The 19,033-nt window shown below is 42.5% G+C and overlaps 1 protein-coding gene across 3 annotated transcripts; it reads right to left on the bottom strand.

Annotated features, from left to right (window-relative positions):
- Positions 1 to 133: 133 nt before the first annotated feature.
- PTHLH (parathyroid hormone like hormone) lies at positions 134 to 12,788 on the bottom strand. 3 transcript variants are annotated; one of them, XM_059404786.1, is made up of 6 exons: positions 12,631 to 12,788; positions 11,442 to 11,700; positions 11,089 to 11,117; positions 10,782 to 10,904; positions 4,736 to 5,158; positions 134 to 592 (listed from the first exon to the last, which is right to left on the bottom strand). In XM_059404786.1, exons 4-6 carry the CDS (start codon positions 10,880 to 10,882, stop codon positions 583 to 585), a joined length of 534 nt encoding a protein of 177 aa, XP_059260769.1. In that variant the 5' UTR covers positions 10,883 to 10,904; positions 11,089 to 11,117; positions 11,442 to 11,700; positions 12,631 to 12,788; the 3' UTR covers positions 134 to 582. The 3 variants fall into 3 exon arrangements, with proteins under 3 accessions (XP_059260769.1, XP_059260767.1, XP_059260768.1); XM_059404784.1 differs by lacking the exon at positions 11,089 to 11,117 and having other exon boundaries at positions 12,631 to 12,785; XM_059404785.1 differs by lacking the exons at positions 11,089 to 11,117; positions 12,631 to 12,788 and having other exon boundaries at positions 11,442 to 12,187.
- Between the last annotated feature and the right edge of the window lie 6,245 nt (positions 12,789 to 19,033).

Raw genomic sequence — 19,033 nt, 5'->3', positions numbered from 1 at the left:
ATATAAACATATTATACTTACGGCTATATTCAAATATAGTTAAAAATATTACATCATGTTCCTTCTAGTAGAAATTTTAAAGGGTATACATAATTCACTTTCTGAGTCATGATGTAATTTAGATTATATTTTATTAGACATTCTTTACAAATTTAAAATACTGCTATTTTTACATGCACAAAGGAAAATCAGTTTGGATAATTATATTTAGGCATTATTAAAATCAACCACAAAATAGAGACACTTTATTGTGTCATTTATCAACATACTTGATATGTATATCTAAAGTGCATTATGTTACAAAAAATAGAGAAATTCAGCAGCACCAAGATACATTTACAAAATAAATACATCAGTTGACAAAATAAATTATGGTAAATGTGATAATAATAATTGGATTAGCCTTGGCAAAAAAAAAAATATTCACAATGACCAATGTGCAGTTTCATAGAGCAATGGGGAAGACAGTTTTATTCCAATGCATTTACAGTATTTACAGACAATAAATATTTCTAATACTTTCCATATGTTCACTATTACAGAATCCTGTAATACGTCCTCTGAAGGTCTTTGCTAAAAATTTCAATGCCTCCTGAAAAGAGAAGGAAGGGAGAAAAGAGGAAAAAGAAAATAGGTTAATTCTCCTTAACAAGTGAAAAGGCATAAAAAATAAAGGAATACAGAATTACAATGGAAAAGATTCCAGGGATTTCTTGTAAATATTCCCAGTAGGTGGTATCAGTGGGATCTGCCTGACTCTCCAGAACCTTTGCTGCGGGCAGGGTCTTCAGCATGATCTAATGATCAGTGTAGTACAAGAAGAGCAAAGGCTTGGTTTCTAATTCTATATAATGTCTGAAAAAGGAGACCCTGGGGGAATTTTCCAAAGCTGCCAACTGGCAAATCTGGGAAGAGAAGGCACACATTTGAGAGTGGAAATAAGACTAGGTTGTGCAAGCCATCATCAAGTACACCTTGCTAAAAGCTTATTCCCCAGAGATGCCTGACATGGGTAATCCAAAGGTTGCTTATTCTGTTCAGGTTTCCATTTGGCCAATCTCTCACTAAGATAATGGCTGTTAGGAGAGTAGAGTGTGTGATTTGGAGTAAATGTTGGAAGGATGTGTAATTGAGCAGTATGTTTGGTTGGTTATTTGATGATATCAGTCATTGCTTTAGCTGTCCTTAAACACTAATGAATGAAATTATTTTTGGATTTTAGCTTCTGAAGTCAAAACTAAGAACTATTTGTCTCTCACTCTGCTGGTTTTTGGAATTGATCTGGAATTAGAAATTGGGAAAACCCATATTAAATTATAGAAAAAGAATCAATTAACTTAAAAGTATAAAATAGCAGTTTTTCACTGTTTATTACACAGAATAAATTACCACCTGAGATTCACATCTCTTCCAACCCTTTCTACAACATTGTAGTGACAGTATTTTAAGATGGGCTGGCAGCATTTTTTCTGCTTTTCTCTCTCCCTTTCTCTTCTTTTGTGTGTCTATTTCAGTGGTGTCTAAAAGAAGCACCTATGGACTGGAACTCAACTGGCTGTGCCATTGCATTAATAGCCAGAGTGTGGGCAGAGTTTTACATGGCAGACCCATATGGTGGTGAAAACCACGGAAGAGCCAACTTTTGACAAGTTAGGAACTTCACATGCAGCTTGAAGAAAGATAAGCAAGTTGAACATTTAGGATGCTTTCTTGTCTTAAGAAATTGACATCTTCACTAATCATTTTAATTAGAATGGCAAAATAGCTCCTAACTGCAGAGAAAATAATTTAAGATTAACATTTTTAATGGTGGATGGATGTATGTTATGAAGAAAACATAAAAAGTGACTGTAAAATTCAATAATTTGTGTGCTATATCAATTTTAAAATGTTTTCATGTCGAATAGTATGTAGTGAATTGAACTTAAGGATAATGCAAACAAAGAGGGAATGATGAGTATTTTGAACAATTATTTCCTCAGAAGGAAGGAAAGAAAAAAGAAATAAAGGACCAAGGAAAAGATCTTTTAATTATATTTCCCCTTGTCCAGCCAGTTTGCTTGTTATAATGGCACGTTTTAGAATAGCCAAGTAAAACATATAACATGGCCTGAAAGTATGTGTGTGTGTGTGTGTGTGTGTGTTTGTGCATGTGTGTGACAACACTTTAGAGTCTCTTTTGAATATTGAAAACTTTTGTATTATTTCTAAGTCAATATTTACCGAGGCAAAATATATGTTCTCAATTAAATGAGTCCTACCGTATCTGGACATCACATTTACAACATCAAAAATTCCAAAATGTGATTTCCAACATTTGAACTATATACTTCCAACGGGTTCATGTGAGAGGAGCCAGACAGTTTTAGCTCAGTAGTTTCTTTTAAGAAATACTACATATATTTTACTACAATTCGTGCTTGCCATATCATCAGATTACTGTATAATTATGCAAAGAGACTAAAGAGAGGACACTAATAAAAGATCGGTTGCTTACAAAACTGTAACCTAGTTACTCTGAAAAGATTCTGTTTGGATTAGAACACTTGCATGGCCCCATCGAGTCTCATCAGTACACTCCTGAATCTCCCCGATCTTCCCTGCACCTCTGCTGGGTTGTACTGGGAGAGGGCCAACATCCGGCTGCCAGACAAACAGTGCTTTCCATGAACATCCCTCACAACCAGGGAACAGAAAGGAGAAAGCAGAAACATTCTATTTCTTTTAGTCCTAGGTCTGGATTTGATTAGGCCACTGCCTAATTTTTACTAGATCTCCCTTAACATAGGGGTAGCTTTGGGCATAAGAATTGATGAGTGCTGAATTTCATTAAATTCCCAGATACTTCAGAGCATTGCAAATCCTAAATAAATGAAATCCATAAAAAAGTATACTTTCGTTTTCAGAATTCTAATAAATGTATGTACACACACACACACACAGAGTACAACAATGGATAAAAATGGGTTTTGGCAATAAAGTTCTTGCATTAGTTATAAATATGTAGTTAGGATCCTTTCTTAAAATACATTGAATATGTGCTCTTGGCCAAGATTTACAGGGTTTGTTACCCGTTATAGATCCATTAGATACTTCCAGAATAGGTCATTCACTCTGCTAAAAGTTTTTTTAGTGTCATTACTCCTTAATTACTGCAGTGGAAATATTCATCCAATATAATTATCATTTTATAAGCTATTTAATGATGAGTTTTGTCAACTAACTCAAAGAGAGAATTGATGCTAAGTAGGTCCGTACTCCCCCTTGAAACATCACCCTGTAATTTTATCTCTACTAGTCAGTGGAAAGCCTGGAGAGGTAACAAGGGATTGTAATTAATGAGATCATTAGCTGCATATGACACGTCCTTGTGTGGTTTCCTCTTTCTTTCAAACCCCACAGAAGAGCTAAACTGAAAAGTAAAAAACAGAAAAGATTGTGTTGGTGGAAATGTCTGAATTAAGAGGCAGCACTAAACACAGTGCTGGACCAAATATCCAGAGATGGGGAAGCAAATCCAGTTCTGAGGACTACCTATCCCAGCTCTCAGGGCTGTTCAGGTCCTTTAGTCATGGAGTACCTTGGTTTTCTGGTTTATAAAATGAGGTTAATATTTGCTGCTTTTTCGCCTCATGCAGACACACATATCCAGATAGATAGAACAATCATTATTAGATCTAAAAGTACCCAAACAACAAGTTACACGTTATTGTTTACTATGACAAGCATTTAGCCCATGTCATCTTGTTTAATCTTTGCCCAGCTCTATGAGGTTGTTACAGTTATTATCTTCACTTCACGGAAAAGGAAAGTGAGTCTTAGATAGACTATGTAACTTGCCCAAGGTTGTGAACTTTAATAGGTTCAGACCTATTAAGACTTGAACCTTAAGGTATCTGACCCCAAAGTCAGTGAATGCCATTACCATTTGCATCTGTGAGCCAAGAATGAACAAGCCATGTAAATGTGAAGTCTTATTATTCCTACTGCAATGCCCTGGAAAATTATTTCAACTTCCCAGTGGATAAATGGATATATGAGAAAAACTTATGTCCTTCCCAAGTCAAAACTTAAAAATTTTCCGAATTCATGACTATTTTTTCATGGGTTGGTAGAAACCAGAGTTAAATTCAATTAAATAAATTGAGAGTGTGTGTTTAAATGTTTAACATTTATTTAAATGAAAAATAAAGTTAAGGTTTAATTAAATATAATTAAATGGAAAATGTGACTGGCTCAGAATTGTCTATGGTAGGGTATTGTTTTGTAGTGTTTGTAGATCATATCAAAGCCTTCTATGTTCACCCCTGAAGTGAAAAAAAAAAGTTAAGAAATGACAAAATGATCAAGAAAGTTTGCCAAGGTGCGAGAGTAGGGAAATGAATAAACTTCTGCAGCAAATGATGAAGGTGGTCCTGGGTTTCTGAAGCCAGACTTAGAAGAGAAGTTCTTTGGTACAGTAGTAAAGGATTGGTGTTGGGGTTGCGATGGTGGAGGAAGAGAAACAGGTTATCCAAGCCCTGTTTGTGCTTAGGTGGTGGGAGGACACTACTTGAGGGCAGATAATATGCTGAACTGTCTTGTTTTGTAAGCTTTTAAACTGTGGAGCAATGGATAGAGGGACAGAAAGGGAGGACATTCAAGATTTGTTCAAGCCATGGTGGGTGAAAGGAAGGGACACCACACAGCTTAGAGCAGCACCAAAGAGAGGCTATGGGGCACAGAAGCCAGTTACCGTAAATTGAGCTCCAGCGATGTCGCAGAGATGTCATATGGGTGGTCCCCTTCTCGCCCACTCCCAGCCATGCCAGTGTTTAGCCAGGCAGACCGAGTTCGCCGTTTCTTTTTTTCCTGCTCCTTGCGTTTTCCAGGTTTGCCTTTCTTTTTCTTGCCAGGTGTCTTCAGTGGCTGCTCTTTGTATGTCTCCACCTTGTTGGTTTCCTGAGTTAGGTATCTGCCCTCATCGTCAGACCCAAATCGGACGGGGTGGTTCTTTGTGTTGGGAGCAGGCTTGGAGTTCGGGGATACCTCCGAGGTAGCTCTGATTTCAGCTGTGTGGATTTCTGCGATCAGGTGGTGAAGGAAGAATCGTCGCCGTAAGTCTTGGATAGATTTCCCCTTGTCATGAAGGAGCTGATGTTCAGACACAGCTCTTTTGCTTTAAGAAAAAAAACAGCAGGGGAGGAAGAAAAGGAGAATATTTTAGTTGTTGGTATAGACCTCAAAGACAAGAGGAAGGGCCTTTGATAACGCAAAGCATACGCTGGAAGGGCAGCAGGCTTGTGGATCAGGGAAAGAGCAGAGAGGGAAAGGAAGTGTGGGCAGTTCAGAGTCTGTAGCCCCAAATCCCATTTATGCCGCTCTCTAGGTCTGTGGCTTTGGTGAGAACATGCCCCTCTCCATTTAAAAGGCAGGGGTCAGATTCGGAGATTTCTATGCTCTCTTCTCAACTTAAAACATTATGATTCTGTAATTTTCAGCAATGGACAGAAAAAACCGAGCTTCTTTTCATGTTTTTCAGACTTATGTTGGGAAAATAAATCCAGATGTCCTAGCTGTGAAATTAAAAGGAGGCTGAATTTACTTGAGTACTCACCCGAGTGCACAGCCACGTACACACGTGCGCACGCGCACACACACACACACTAATCCCCTATTAAGAAAATAATAATACTGAATCTCAGAGAACAGCAAGCTTTAAGAAGAAAGGCAAACAGAAGCTTAAGATGAAGTGAGCAGTAGAGGCTGTCTAGGGAACTACCTAACAGACTGAATTTTAATACGAGGAGTAGAGTGCAGGCTACCAAGAGCCTATATTTGAAAGCGAAGTGTCAGAGAGAGAATATGTGTATTTTTCTGTAAAGTAGTGGGTGGTCCCTTTAAAGTGGGTTTCTTTGTGTTTAAATTGAGATCATCCTATTTTTTCTGTGCATCGTTATTTTTTTAAATTTAGAATTTCAGAGGGTATTATCCTTAGTATTAAATTGAGATATTCACTTTTCTACTTGTTCTCTTTGTCTTAAAAAATGTCTCTAGGAGCAAGTATGAAGTGGCTTTTCTGTTTAAACAACACTCTAATGAAGTGTAGTGGAAGAGAATGTAGTGGAAGAGAATCAACTAATTTCCCATCAATCCTCTTAGGTGGCACCCTGACTCTTGTTTAAATGTCCATCCACATATGCTTGTATTATTCTTGTGTATATTATTAACCATATGCAGGGATTGCATACCTGAATCAGTCATATCATGCCTGCTTCAGCTGTGCCTTACTTTACTCCAATTTCTGCCACTCTGTAACTCTTCCAAATGGTTCACTGTCAAGCATCTGAGGGTGTTCACAGGGCTATCTCCCATGTTGTCTTACCTCTCTCTCACACAGTATCTGGGTCCCTTATTTGTTTATATTTAACTCCTCAGAGAAATATGAAAATAAAAATAGCATTAACTTCATTTTATAGATAGGGAAGTTGAGGTTCAGAGAGATTCAATGACCTGCCTTTGTCCACAAAATGAAAACAGAACCAGGGATCCAAAAATCAGGTCCTCTGATTCTGAGACCAAAGACTGCCTTTCAGTGACCTCAGTCCTTTCTTCCGTGGAAGCAGAAGTGTATGTTGAGGAAACAAGAAATGAAGGGCATAGAGTAAAAAGCTTGCAGTGGGAAACATGAGGACAGTGGGCAAATGGATAGCAATTTAACGGTTTACTTGAAGATCAAGCTTACTTCTCCAACAAGGCCATTTTCATCCCCCCAAAAAAGGGTTTCTAGAGTTTGGATTATCACTGGGGGAAATCGAGAGATGTCACAGTCATATTGTGAATCAAAGTAGAATAAGACATGAAAATACAGGCATTATTTCTCTAGACCTTATACCCAGAATACCAGCTTCCTTTTAGTGTTTTAGTGTGTGGACTGACTTTAAGCCATGCAGCTTGTTCAAAAAAGACATGACTTAATGGAAAGGAATTTAACAGGAGCCTGGTTTAAATGAGGCATGAAGGAGTCTCTCTTCCTTTTTGAAGGTGCCACATGTGACTAGATTAAAATTCACTTACTTTATGGCAATAGTTAGTATTCTGGAAACTTTTAATAATATACAAATTTGAGGTTTTGGTACAAATATATTTATACTCTCTAATAACATTCTTGAAGAATAAGTGGGAATTAATTGCATATTTCATTAGTGTTGCAGCTTCATAAGATGTATCCTTTAGCAAAATGTCCCATTAAAGTTGTTCTTAACCAGTGATCATTTATAGGACCTGGGGCTTTTCTTTCTCAGTTCCTGGAAGATAACCACCCGATCTGTATTCCTCTCCAAATGTATAATACAGTCCACCCTAGCTTAACTTGAAGCCAAAACTTTTAATGGTTGGTCTGTTCTAATCAGGCCACCACTGCTTATGCCCCCTCTGGCTGGCATATATGCCTGTCATCTTGGCCAGCCTGTCAACTGTGAGTCACAGTGCCTTCTTAACCCAAGCACTGCACTTTCCCAGGATGGTTCTCATGAGAAAAGGAGGGGTCAGTCTATCCTTCTGTTTTATAAAAAGTTTACAAAGATGGCACAAGTCTGTTCAGTTTAAAATAGTGTCTCTCTTGTGAGGTACCAAGCTTCTTTCTGCCTTTAGGGGCAATAGTTAATATAATATTAGAAAACCCAGACTTTCTTAAATGCTAAATCTCACAGATTTTCTTAAATGATAAATCTCAAACACAAGGAACAGCTCAAAGACTTCTGCATTTAAAATATTGTGAAGAATGAATTTCTGATTGGGCAACTGCACTGGAAGATCAGGGATTTAATATTATCTTTATCATCAACAAGGAGTAAGATGCCTGGAGCATTTTACTTATTTTCAAAACAAGACATGAACTCACACAAGGGTAAATAACTAGCATGTACAAACTAGATATACACAGGTGGGGAGCAATGAATCCAAAGTAAGGAGGCTTTCCACTTAGATAATTCTGAAATATTTATGTGATAAATACGGTCTCAATAATAGTCTATTAATCTATACATCCGCAAACATCCCCTAGCCCAGTGGTTCGCACGGCGTTTGTTACAATCCCAATATGGTATGTTTATGGTCTCCTTTGATTACTGTAAGAACATTTTCAGAAATATGGGAGAAATGCTTAAGATAGGTAACTATAAATTCAGTCAAAACATAGCTCTTCTGCTCTAAAGAAAAATCACTCTCCAGGGAGTTTTCAGGGAAGAAGAGAAAATTGAAGGAGCTATCAAGGAACGCAGGGAGCAAAGGGAGTGATAGGACCGCCTCTTCCAGCACAGAAAGGAGCAGCAGGCTTGTGTTGAGGCTCAGCTATTTACGAAGGAGTCTGGGTTTGAGAACAGTTCTGTGGTACATGCACGAGTCAGGGTTCGGGTGTTAGAGTGAAGATGACTCACCACAAGTCCCTTCCAACCCAAATGACTCAGTCAAAAGTTATGCTTTTCATTAAATGGAATAGACCCAGTCTGGCTCCCAAACAAATCATCCAATTATGTTTTAGGTTCTGAATCTACTGGAATTCCCTCTCTAACTTAAACACAAAGGTTGCTACCTGCCGAAAGTCATGTTCATGGCGACAAGAATGTCTATAGGCCTCACTTTCCAACCTCTAATTTATTCATGCTCTAGCCCCATTAGTTAAAATCTTTTGGACTATCACAACTTATAACTGCCTCCTCTGCATGGCTTAGGAAGTGTTATTGTTGTAGTAGTCACCCCCTGCCTCCACCCCTCAAAGTCAGTCCCTAGTTAGAAAAAATATCTAAAGCAATTTCTCTAATACTTGGTGTAAAAAGCAATTGGGGAGTAATATGATTTGATTATATGTTAACATTTCTTTCAAGAAATTAGGTTGATTTAGTGTAATAGTAGAATAATGTTTTGTCTAGCACGCAAAATTTACTGTTACTTGGCAGCAATGCAAAAATAATGACTTGTTTTTTTAAACTCCATTTGGCTGTAATAATTTGATGAAACATCTTCATCTACTGATGATTTCAGCCTTCAGGAAAAACCATGGCTGTAATATGATGATCTATTAGCCATTAACTATAAGAATGTTTTGTGGTAGTTTTATAACCATCTGCTGAGTGTGAGTGTTTAACTACAATATTATATTTCACCCACAAACAAAACTGTAACAGAGTCTCTGGCTGTTAAATAGTTTCTGATGTGTATTTGCAAGGTGCAACAAAGAAAGAGTTAAAAATAGCCTTTAGGACTACTTAGCACTATTTTTATGTCATAACTGTGGATTTAATCATGGTCCATTTACTGTTTCTCAAAAGAGAAAACAGGTATTTCTCAAGCAACTGTAAAGAAAAATCTGGCTCTGTTTCAAGACAGTATTTTTTGGCCAGTATTTAAGCATGCTTTTAAAAATTCACTCTTCATCTATATCTATATCTACATCTATATCTATATCTATATATGGACTTTAAATAATTTAATAAAGAGGAAAATGTCTGAAGACAATTTTCAGAAATACATCAGTAAAATGTTGATTTGAAGAATACAATGCAGCTTTATCTTCAGTACAATGTTCTACACAATTTGCCTTAGGAGATTCGTAATAGATTTTCATTTTGGTGCCAAGGTTCAGACATGTCTAAAGTAATTTCATTTAAAGATTTTCTGCTCTAATAATAATAGACCAAGGGCACATATAAAACAGTTGCCTTTTTGTATACCCTCGGGAATTTACAAGGAAGCACCATGAACTCCATTGTAAATATTGGATATTGCTATTTTTATTGTTAGTGTAAAAGCCCCTTAATTCCTTCTCCAGAGGGAAACTCCTCTCAGTTCTCAATGTTTATGGTTTTCCCATCCTGAACAGAGTCTGCAGCTTAAAGATCACCCAAAGATGGCATTACACACATTAAGGTACTTCTAGGTCCAACAGATTATTAAGATAGTGTTACTCAGCTTTTCTTCCAACTTGCAGTCATACAACATGGTAATATTTCTCTGGTGTGCTTGGATGTATGATTATGTTAAAGTCAAAATTATCCTTAAAAGAACCACCAAATAAGAATGCCAGAATACAAGTTTTCGGTCTACAATACAAACATTTGACTCCAGATTAAAGAACTGTTAGCAATAAGTCCAAGAAAAAACAATTTTCCTCACCTAATATTCATTTTGGAGTTAGGCACGCTAGCGTTTCTGAACTGTATCAATACTAATGTTGGAGTTGTGCCATTGCAAAGTTGTTACTACTTTATTATATAATATGCGTTCATTATGTAATGTGGTTCATTTCATATGCTTAAAATTATGTCATTCATAATAAAGTTTGATGTAAGGCTTCTGCTTTTCACACACAAACTGCCACCCACATTCAGTCTGTAAATCAAACGCACACAGACCTGTGTCCCCTGGCTCCCTCAGCGTCTTCCGAGTTATCCGTCTCCTGTAATCCTCAGCGTTTCAAAACCTTCCCAGGTCCTGGAAGTATAACCTTTTCCTTTCACTACAGACAGATGATCTTTGTCCAGAGGAGATTCTGCGCTCCCTCTTATGGAAACTCATGGAAAATTTGTCTCTTGCCTGTCTCCCCTTGAGGTTCAACCAGTGCTCCCGCCGGGGTTGAAGGCACTGTCTCAGCCCCCGGCAGGTAACCGGCTTTCCCCGCTTTTTAACTCGGGCAAGGAGCATCAGTGACCGCTGTGAGCCCTCGGCAGCGCCCCAGCCTGGCGGCCTCTCCCACTGGCCCTCCCAGCCCTCACCCGGCGCCCCGAGGAGGACGGGGCACTTACAGCCGGCGGCCGAGCTCCTCCACCGAGCGCCCGCAGGAGGGCACCGAGTAGCTCAGCAGGAACACCGCGACGCTCCACTGCTGAACCAGCCTCCGCAGCATCGTATCCTCTCGCTCTCGGGACCTGCAAGAGTGGAAAGGGGCCCGAAGTGTCAGTCCGGAATCTCCATCTCCCGGGACTACCACGCTCCCCGTTTTAGCTGGCTCTCACTTAGCCTCTCCGACACCAAGGGCATCTCCCAAGTTGCAAAGAAAAGAAAGAAAGAAAGAAAGAAAAAAAACTTTCTCTGAAGCCTCTCAGCACTTACTTATTTAGGAATCAGCTACCGCAACTGTGCTTTTTCCAAAACCACACAGGCAAAAAGGGACCAAAAGGAAAACAAAACAAAACAAAAATCAGAGACGTTCCTCTGCAATGATAACCACAATGAAATGCTTTTATATATGCATCAACGATGAGCAGCGTGTTTACACGTCTTTCCTATCAATGTCTAATTAAATCTGGCCGGCAGTTCTCCCAGGTTCGTGGAGCAGAGCTAAGCCCTTCCTAAAAAGAGAAGAAAGTTTCCCTTCTCTGAAGTCAGCTTCTTTGCGAACTAGGCCGTCTTGTTCCAGAGCCACTTGTAGAGACCCACATATATATACATAGCTGTCTGTCTACCTCCTCTGGTGGGCTGGTTGCTTCCGGAAAGTTGATTCCACACACCCTGAGAACAAGTTTCAAGTGCGTGTGTCGTCGATCAGGAGGGCCAGGTGGCAACGAGGGCGGGTTAATAGCGGCGCGGAGGGGAGGCGGCGGCCCGAGCGGCAGGGCTGCGGCGGCCCCGCTTCACGGGCGGGGAGGCATGCTGGCCGGGCGGCGCAGGTTGGAGGCGAGTTGAAAGCCTAGCAGAGGAATGTTCACACGCTCCCAGGCAAACCTGCCGGAGAAGTGAGCTAGTCGCAAAGAGGTGGCGCCCTAGGAACGCGCGCGGGGCGAGCAAGGGCGCGGGCGCGCGGGGGGCGGGGGCGGCGACGGGCGGCCCGAGCGGGCCCCGGGCGGCCAGAGTTAGCAGAGGGGAGCTCTGAGCTGGGAGTGTACTGCGAGCGGCTGAGCTCCCCGCGCCTCCGGTTCGGCGGCCCCCGGCGCTGCCCCGAGGTCCCCCGAGCCCCACCCCAGAGCGCCGGTCCCGCGCGCCGTCCCGGGGGCCGGAGGCCGGAGGCGTGGGCGGATCTCCTAGTGCCCGCTGGGTCTGACCGGCCCCAGACTGCACGGCGGAGAAGCGCGCTGAGGTCCCCGAGGGCGTGCGGGCGACCCGAAACAGTCACCGCTCCCGGCGCGTCGCGCCAGCCGCGCCCGATTGGACGCGCGGCCGCCGAGGCCGCTGGGGGCGAACCGGCAAGACCGAGGCAGAGGAGTAAGGGGCTGGAGAGCGTGGGCGCCCGGAAACCTCCGCGGGGAGGTCGCGGGAGGGTGGCCCTTAGCTTTAAGAAACCCTAAGCCGCCCGGGAGCTTGGGGAGCGACACGGGAATCCTCCTCCGTGGCCCTTTCCGGGGACCCGCTGAGTGGGGAGCATCGCCTAAGGCGGCGGGGGGGAGGGGAGCGTTCGCTTAGAAGAGTAAAAAAGGTTCCAGACTTCAGGTCGAGATTGCATTTCTTGCTGTCTTAGAATAGTGAGGACATCTGGAGCTGGTCCAAGAAAACCCGCATACGTGATGGAGACCCTCTTTTTAATTGCCGAGGTGGACGGACACTCCTGGGGAGCGCACGCAGCCCCTTCGCCCACCGACTAGAGTCTAATCCACCCTTTCCCGACAACCTACTCTCTCACCCCCACCCCACCCCATCCCCCGCCCAGTCCCCTGTTACATATTCTGGGATGACTCTATCCGTGTCGCTTCAGCCCGCAGATGAAGCGGAACTATCGCTGTACGCGGCTCTGCCTCGGAGAAGCGAAGGGAAAGCAGGGGGTTCTTCCCAAAGTACTGGGCGGGGAAGAAGACTGCTCTGAATTACTGGGCAGTATCATCTAGGAAAGGATTGCAGCGGATGTGAACGCCCGCCCCACGGATTCCTCTATCTTTCTGAAATGAACGCGGGTAATTGGGGACCATTCAAGGGATGTTTGTGTTCTAGACATACAACCCCACTGGTAGATTTCAATGCGCTGTGTGATTTGGAGATGTGAGGTGATTTAGGGAGTCTGACCTTTGATCAAGTCTGGCTTCCTGTCTGATGCACCACGGATTTTACCGAGGGTGGGTGAAATAGCGCCCTCTCCCCCGCTAATCTCGGTTCCCTTTCCCACTCGTTAAGTGCAGATAGCTAGCAGTTAATATTAGCTCCTTAGTTTGGGTGACAGTCACCCCTTCTCACAAGTTTCTTTCTCCCTCATTTGATTACTCTAAACTCCATACTTAAAAAACTTGGCTTCCTCCCACTGGAAAAAAAAATCTGGGAATTTCCACAAGTTCCCTCGTTTAAGAATTTCTAAATGTTAGATCTGTTTGCATTGCATGAAAAGACAAAGTATCAGCACTCAGAAATGTCAATCTTTGAACCTCTGACACTTTCTGATTTATAATAAATTTTTTCCAAAAAGAAGCAGGAGCCTTAAAGCAAGCATTACATCTGAAGGGGGGGGGGAATCTGTAAACAAAACAAAACAAAAATGTAAATCACAAATGATCTATTTAACACTTGCAAGTTGTTTAATATTAAAATGATAATATTTGCTTCCACAATAAAAAGCCCAAAAGTACGTGGCCAGGCTTTAAAAAGTCAACCCTCTCCCAATAAAAGTTGAAGGCATAGGTTGAAAATATCAAATCACTTATACTGTAAATAAATTCATTATTCTCTCAGAATATTATAAATTAGAGGCTGCCATCAATAGGCTACTTTGATTTATGTTGCTTTTTCTACTAATGAAACAAAATGGACCCCCTCCCTTTCTTTTCCCCACACACTTTTCTGGTGTTAATGGCAAAAAATCTAACCAATATTTTTAGAATTTCCTCCCTCCACAAAAAGAGAAAATATGGACACAGGAAAAACAAATAGTCTTTATATACTTGGACTCCTGAAGCTTCCTAATAATGTATTACTTCACCTTTTCCTTGATTTACAGTCTTCTCTGCTCTTCTGGCCAAATGAAGGGAATCTTCTCAGCGGTCTCTTCCAGAAATAATTTTTGTTGATGTTCCTCAGAAAACTAAAATTAAGTCTTAAATGAATTAAAAACTTCCTAAGAAGGCTCTTCTGTTCTCACTAAGGCAATTATTAGAAAGCAGTTATATGTGCTAAGCTGCCCTGTTTATTACCTTGAGTAGAAATTCTCCTCAATATATACTCAGGACCCTGACTTTTAGCCTTTCTGAAAAGGATATTTTCTGACATCATAATCGTTCCCAGTATAAGTGAATAACCTTCAGGATAATGCTGAGAACACATGACTACAAATGAGATGACTTCACACTAGCAGGGTTTGGGTTTTTTTTTGGGGGGGGGGGGGTTGCTTAGGCATGGTGTGAGTGCCAATAGAGGCTGAATGCTTGCTTAGGCCTTGCTATCACTTAAATGCACCTTTACAAATAGGAGGATCTAAAGGCCTATCCTTAATCTGAAGTATTTCCATGTGAAGACAGGTTAGCATTGTGAGGTCTACACCTACACGAATGCCTAGCCCATGAGCAAGCTCCAAACTTCCATCTTCCAGTCCCCAATCACAGCATTATATGCCAATTTTAAGAAGAGATTTTCAAAACTTTTAAGTACACTTTTACTCCTAAATTCAAGTTAAAATAACCAATTGATGGATATCTCCAGGGATATCTTCTATTGCAATTAAGTTTAAAACCCTAACATTTATGTTTAGCTTTTTAATCTCTCTTTTTCCTCCTCAGCCCAAACAAGCAAACAAACATACAAACCAAAAAGGTACCTATAGCTCCTTAAACAATGCACCTGGGCTCAGAAATTCCCTTATAACCAATCAGCATCCCTTATCTTATTACCAATAACATTTGTCAGTCTGTAGCTCCAAGCTATTTTTCTAAAATCCTATGAAACCAAACAACTGAACTCATCCCTTCTGCTAACTTTGTCTTTGTTTACATAGAGAAGTTTGCAAAATTACCTCAAGTAAAATTATTTGATTCTATTAGAATGTGGTCTGAGACTTGAGAGGAGGCCATTGCCAGCTGACATCAAGGTAGCAAAAAAGAGGGTGTAATGCATTTAAATTCCAAGTAGGTTTAGGAAAGGGTGTATGATTATTAAATCTGTTCCTAGTTAGGTGATAAGACCCAAACAGAGGCTATCTTCTCCAGGAATAGGGCTGGCTGCTGACATCTGCAGGAACTGCCTCAGGGAGAAATGCCTAGACATGCAACTGGGCTGATGGATTCTCTTATTGGAAAAGTGGGTTTCACTTGATCCTCACCCTTCCCTATGTTCTGGGCCATGTTCAGCTTTCCCCAAACATGACCAGAAAGTTTAGTAATGAAGCACTTCCCCCCCAAGACCACAAGCCCATGTGAGCTGAGAAGGTCTTTAGGAAATGGAGGTCTCTAGGGGCCAGTTCTCCAAGGTCAGGTACCTTCTAAACCTATGACCTCCATAACTCCTCTGAGGAGTCTTCTGGCTAGGGATAGTGCTCGTGTGTGTGTGTGTGTGTGTGTGTGTGTGTGTGTGTTGGGCGAGGGGGTGAGGTGGGAGGGTGGGGGAGGGGTGTTAGGAACAGGAGTCCTGATGTCCTGGACTGATGCCTGACAGATGCCCTTGGCTGGGCCGAGTTCTTGGCTCCTCAAAGTAGGCAACTCTGAACTTGTGCGAGACCACAGGGAGAGTCCCACCTGGCTCAGACGACAACCCCTCATCCCGCAACTGATCTCCGGTGGGGGCGGTGCCACACAGCCTTCCTGGCCGGTTCCCAGCTCCTCTGTGAGTAGGAGAATCATGCTTTCTTAAAGTGTGAGTCCTGCTGTTTGCAAGGCGCTGCCCTCGGGAGTCACTTGGGACCTCGAAAACTGTTTACTTCCCTAACGCCATTCTCTACCTCTGTAAAACACGGCAGCTCTCAATCTCTCCCCAACGCAGCACCCGAAGTAGGGTGCCCATCTCCTCTGGCATAAAGACATCGGGCACCAGATGGGCGTTGTGTCTCTTTCGCTTTCAGCTTGTGGTGACGGTGTCTTCGGGTTCTGCCTGCTCTTCCTGGTACTCTTGTCAGAATTAAGGCCTCTGGAAAGCGAGCATGAAAGCTGCAGGCTCTCTCTCTGGGGTCTCCCGGCTTGGTGGTTGCGCGCCGGACTCAGCGAGCGAGATGTGTGTCTCCCAGGGAAGCAGTCCCGGGCTTGGCTCCCGGGGATACCAGGCTTGCTGAGAAGTTCAGAGGCCCGAGAGCCCCTTGGAAGTCTAGCTATGTTTCCTGGGTTTTGGGGTTTCCTTCCCTGAGAATTTGGATTCCGGATTGTCGCGCAGAATCCGTTTTGTCCCAAGCGGTAGAAATGAGGCCTTCGCGCCCCGCCCCATCCCGCTGGGTTTTCGCGTGGTTTCGCTCCCGGGTATACTTTAGAGTCGCTGGCCTAGCCCTCCAGTCCCTCGCAGGAGGGCCCCGCTACTGGCTGCAGGCGAAGGGAAACTTCGGGAACAGTATGACCCGAGGACAGGGTCCGAAGGCGCGAGCGAACTTCCTCCAAGAGGGGCTCACCCCTCCCTTCTCCCTCCTGGTCAATCTATGACTCAAACTTGACATAAGCCCCTGGCAGACGGTGACGATAAATTACCAGTGGGGGTGGGGGAAGAGAAGGGTGGGGGCAGATGTACCCCACCCTTCCACCACCACCCCCTCCGGGGCCCTGTCCTGGTCCAGGTCCGGGGCCCCACGCGGGTGTTCAGGGACGACTCCCTCTTCCTCCAGCCCTGGGAGTAGCCCTCTGCCAGCCCGCCTCTCCCGTCCGTACAGCTCCAAGAGCCCCGGGGTCCGTCTGTTTTATTTCATTTAACAGGATCCGCAAAGCCAAGGCGGGGTGAGGGGCCGCACCGGCGAGGAGAGGAAATGAAGGGACGTGGAACAAAGTTCTCTCTGCCAACTCTCACCATCTGATTCTTAGAATCCGGTGGTACCTTAAAGGACTGATGTGAGGGCGAGGAGGGTTATTCTCGAAGCCCGCTCTGTCTATATATAGCTGCTCAGTGGTTGCAGTTGGCGATCGCGGGGTGGGGGTGGGGGGTGTAGACGGTGGAACACATGGCATCTCTCCAGGGCATAAAAGTCAACCTCGCTGGTGGCTCCTGTGGAGTTTGTGAACAGCTCGGAGCTGGCTGGGGGAAGCCAGTGAGCTGTCCATGGTGGTTACGAGTTCCTGCGTGTTCGGGCTGTCCTGGTGAGGCCCGGACCCTCCCCTCGCCGCGCTTCCTCCCGCGTACCCGCCCCCCACCAGCCCGAGCCGCGACACCCTCCGGCCCGAGGCTGCCGGCGACAGAGCAGGTGCGCGCGGGGCACGAGGCAGGATGTGTTCGTTTGCACAACTCCGGGACGCGCTGTAGCAGAGGCAGATTTCCAGAGATAGACGCAAAGAAACTCTTAGAGTCCAAATTGTGGGTTTCCTTTTAGTTCCTTCCGGAAGGTGTCTCCCCCCACCCTCAGGCAACATTTAATCCTGATTTGAGAAACGTTGGTCATCCAGCAGCCTCCTTCCCTTCCCTGTTCTAAGGTTCTGTTCTCAAACGAACGAGCGCGATGGTCTTGTTAATGCTTCCTCTATCTGTTAAAGGCATCCATGAGCTGAATGCCGGAGAGTATCCTTATGGGAATGTCCACAAAACCGCTTTATTGACTGGGGACACTGCTGCTGGAGATTGTCAGGTGTCTCAGATTGGGGCTCTTCGTAAAATATTACTGCTCAGGGGGGTGAGTTCTTTATTATTCACCAGAGCCCTGAACCCTGTGATTTTCACTTCTTAACAAAGGAGGAAACAAAGAAATTTCCATGTAATATGCAACATTGTAGGTCCATTTTGCCCAGTTCTTGTAATATATTCTTATGAAGAACTGTTTATGAACTTAATTAAGCTTTTGTATGTATTTAAGGAGAAAAAATGTTTTGCCTTCTTAATTGTCACCACATTTTACATTTTTGTCTTTAATTTCTCTTGGCAATTCCCCTCACTTACCTCTATTGGCCATCTCTCTCCAACTGAATAACAAATTCCCTTAAATACCTTGAAAATCTACAAAATATTATAAACAGTTATAGCTTTTATTGAATTTTGTGTCTTTATTTATGGGGAGGGCATATCTAACATCCAGTACCTAACAGATATATATTTATTTACATATTTCTGCATAAATCAGAAGACATCTTATTGAAACACATTGCTTGTTGCTTTTACCATTCTTTCTTATGGTGGTGCAGTACTTAAAAAAAAAAGAGATAGAATGTATATGTTTATAAACAACCTTGAGAATGCCTGATGTAAAATAGAAAGTGTGATGATTCAATAATTTTTCATAGCTTTTCTCTCAGTATCTGGATCTACAGAATACAAATAGTGAAGAAAAATGGAATCTTTCTATAAGTTCTTCTAAACATTTTCCCAAGTCAGTAAAATTGATATAAACCTTTACTTTCCCTTTCTTTGACAATTTATAAAAATAAATGAAATAAGACTTAAATGTGTACCCAGTTCCTTGAAAATTATGAAACTGTCATAATAATATTTTAGTATGATTATTTTATAACTCAGATTAGGTTTGTTCTATTAATTCTTTGATAGTGAAGTTCCCCCATACATCTCTTTACTCTCCTTTCATAGAAAGGAGAAGAAATAAAATGATATAAATAAATTTTATTTTTTATCCCTTATCTGCTCATAACTTGAGGTGCTTTTTCCTCCTAACTCCTCTCTATTGGTGCCTTAGTATTTTCCTCTGTCCCATGGTGATACCAATTGAGAATTCTCCCTTCAAAGTTTATCTAATTCCCCCCAGTTTCTTTATTTTTTAAAAAAATTAGCTTTCCCCAACTGCTCATTTATTAGATTTTTAAGATCTCATTCTTTAATCTGCTAAACTTTATACATTTTTTAGAGAGGGTTTTAATCATCCTCACCAGCAGCTCTGTTAAAGCTGCTGGACGCCCCCCCCCCACTTTCAACAGTTAAACATTCAATTGATTTAATAGTCTATGAGCTACAAAAGAAAAAAAAAATCTATCAGTCTCTCCTTTGTGTGCTTATCTTCCCAATGTACCCAACACTGCTATAT

Source organism: Mustela nigripes, chromosome 6 (assembly GCF_022355385.1).
Source record: "Mustela nigripes isolate SB6536 chromosome 6, MUSNIG.SB6536, whole genome shotgun sequence".
In the NCBI taxonomy this organism is placed as follows: Eukaryota; Metazoa; Chordata; class Mammalia; order Carnivora; family Mustelidae; genus Mustela; species Mustela nigripes.
The sequence above is the reverse complement of the archived record's forward strand: the minus strand, read 5'-3'. Positions and strand labels throughout refer to the sequence as shown.

Bases quoted from the DNA above. Each gene is read 5' to 3' on its own strand.
- PTHLH (XM_059404786.1), bottom strand. From the start codon at position 10,882: ATGCTGCGGAGGCTGGTTCAGCAGTGGAGCGTCGCGGTGTTCCTGCTG. The intron at 5,159-10,781 runs GTAAGTGCCCCG...TTTTTCTTAAAG, and splicing joins GAGGAGCTCGGCCGCCGGCT to CAAAAGAGCTGTGTCTGAAC.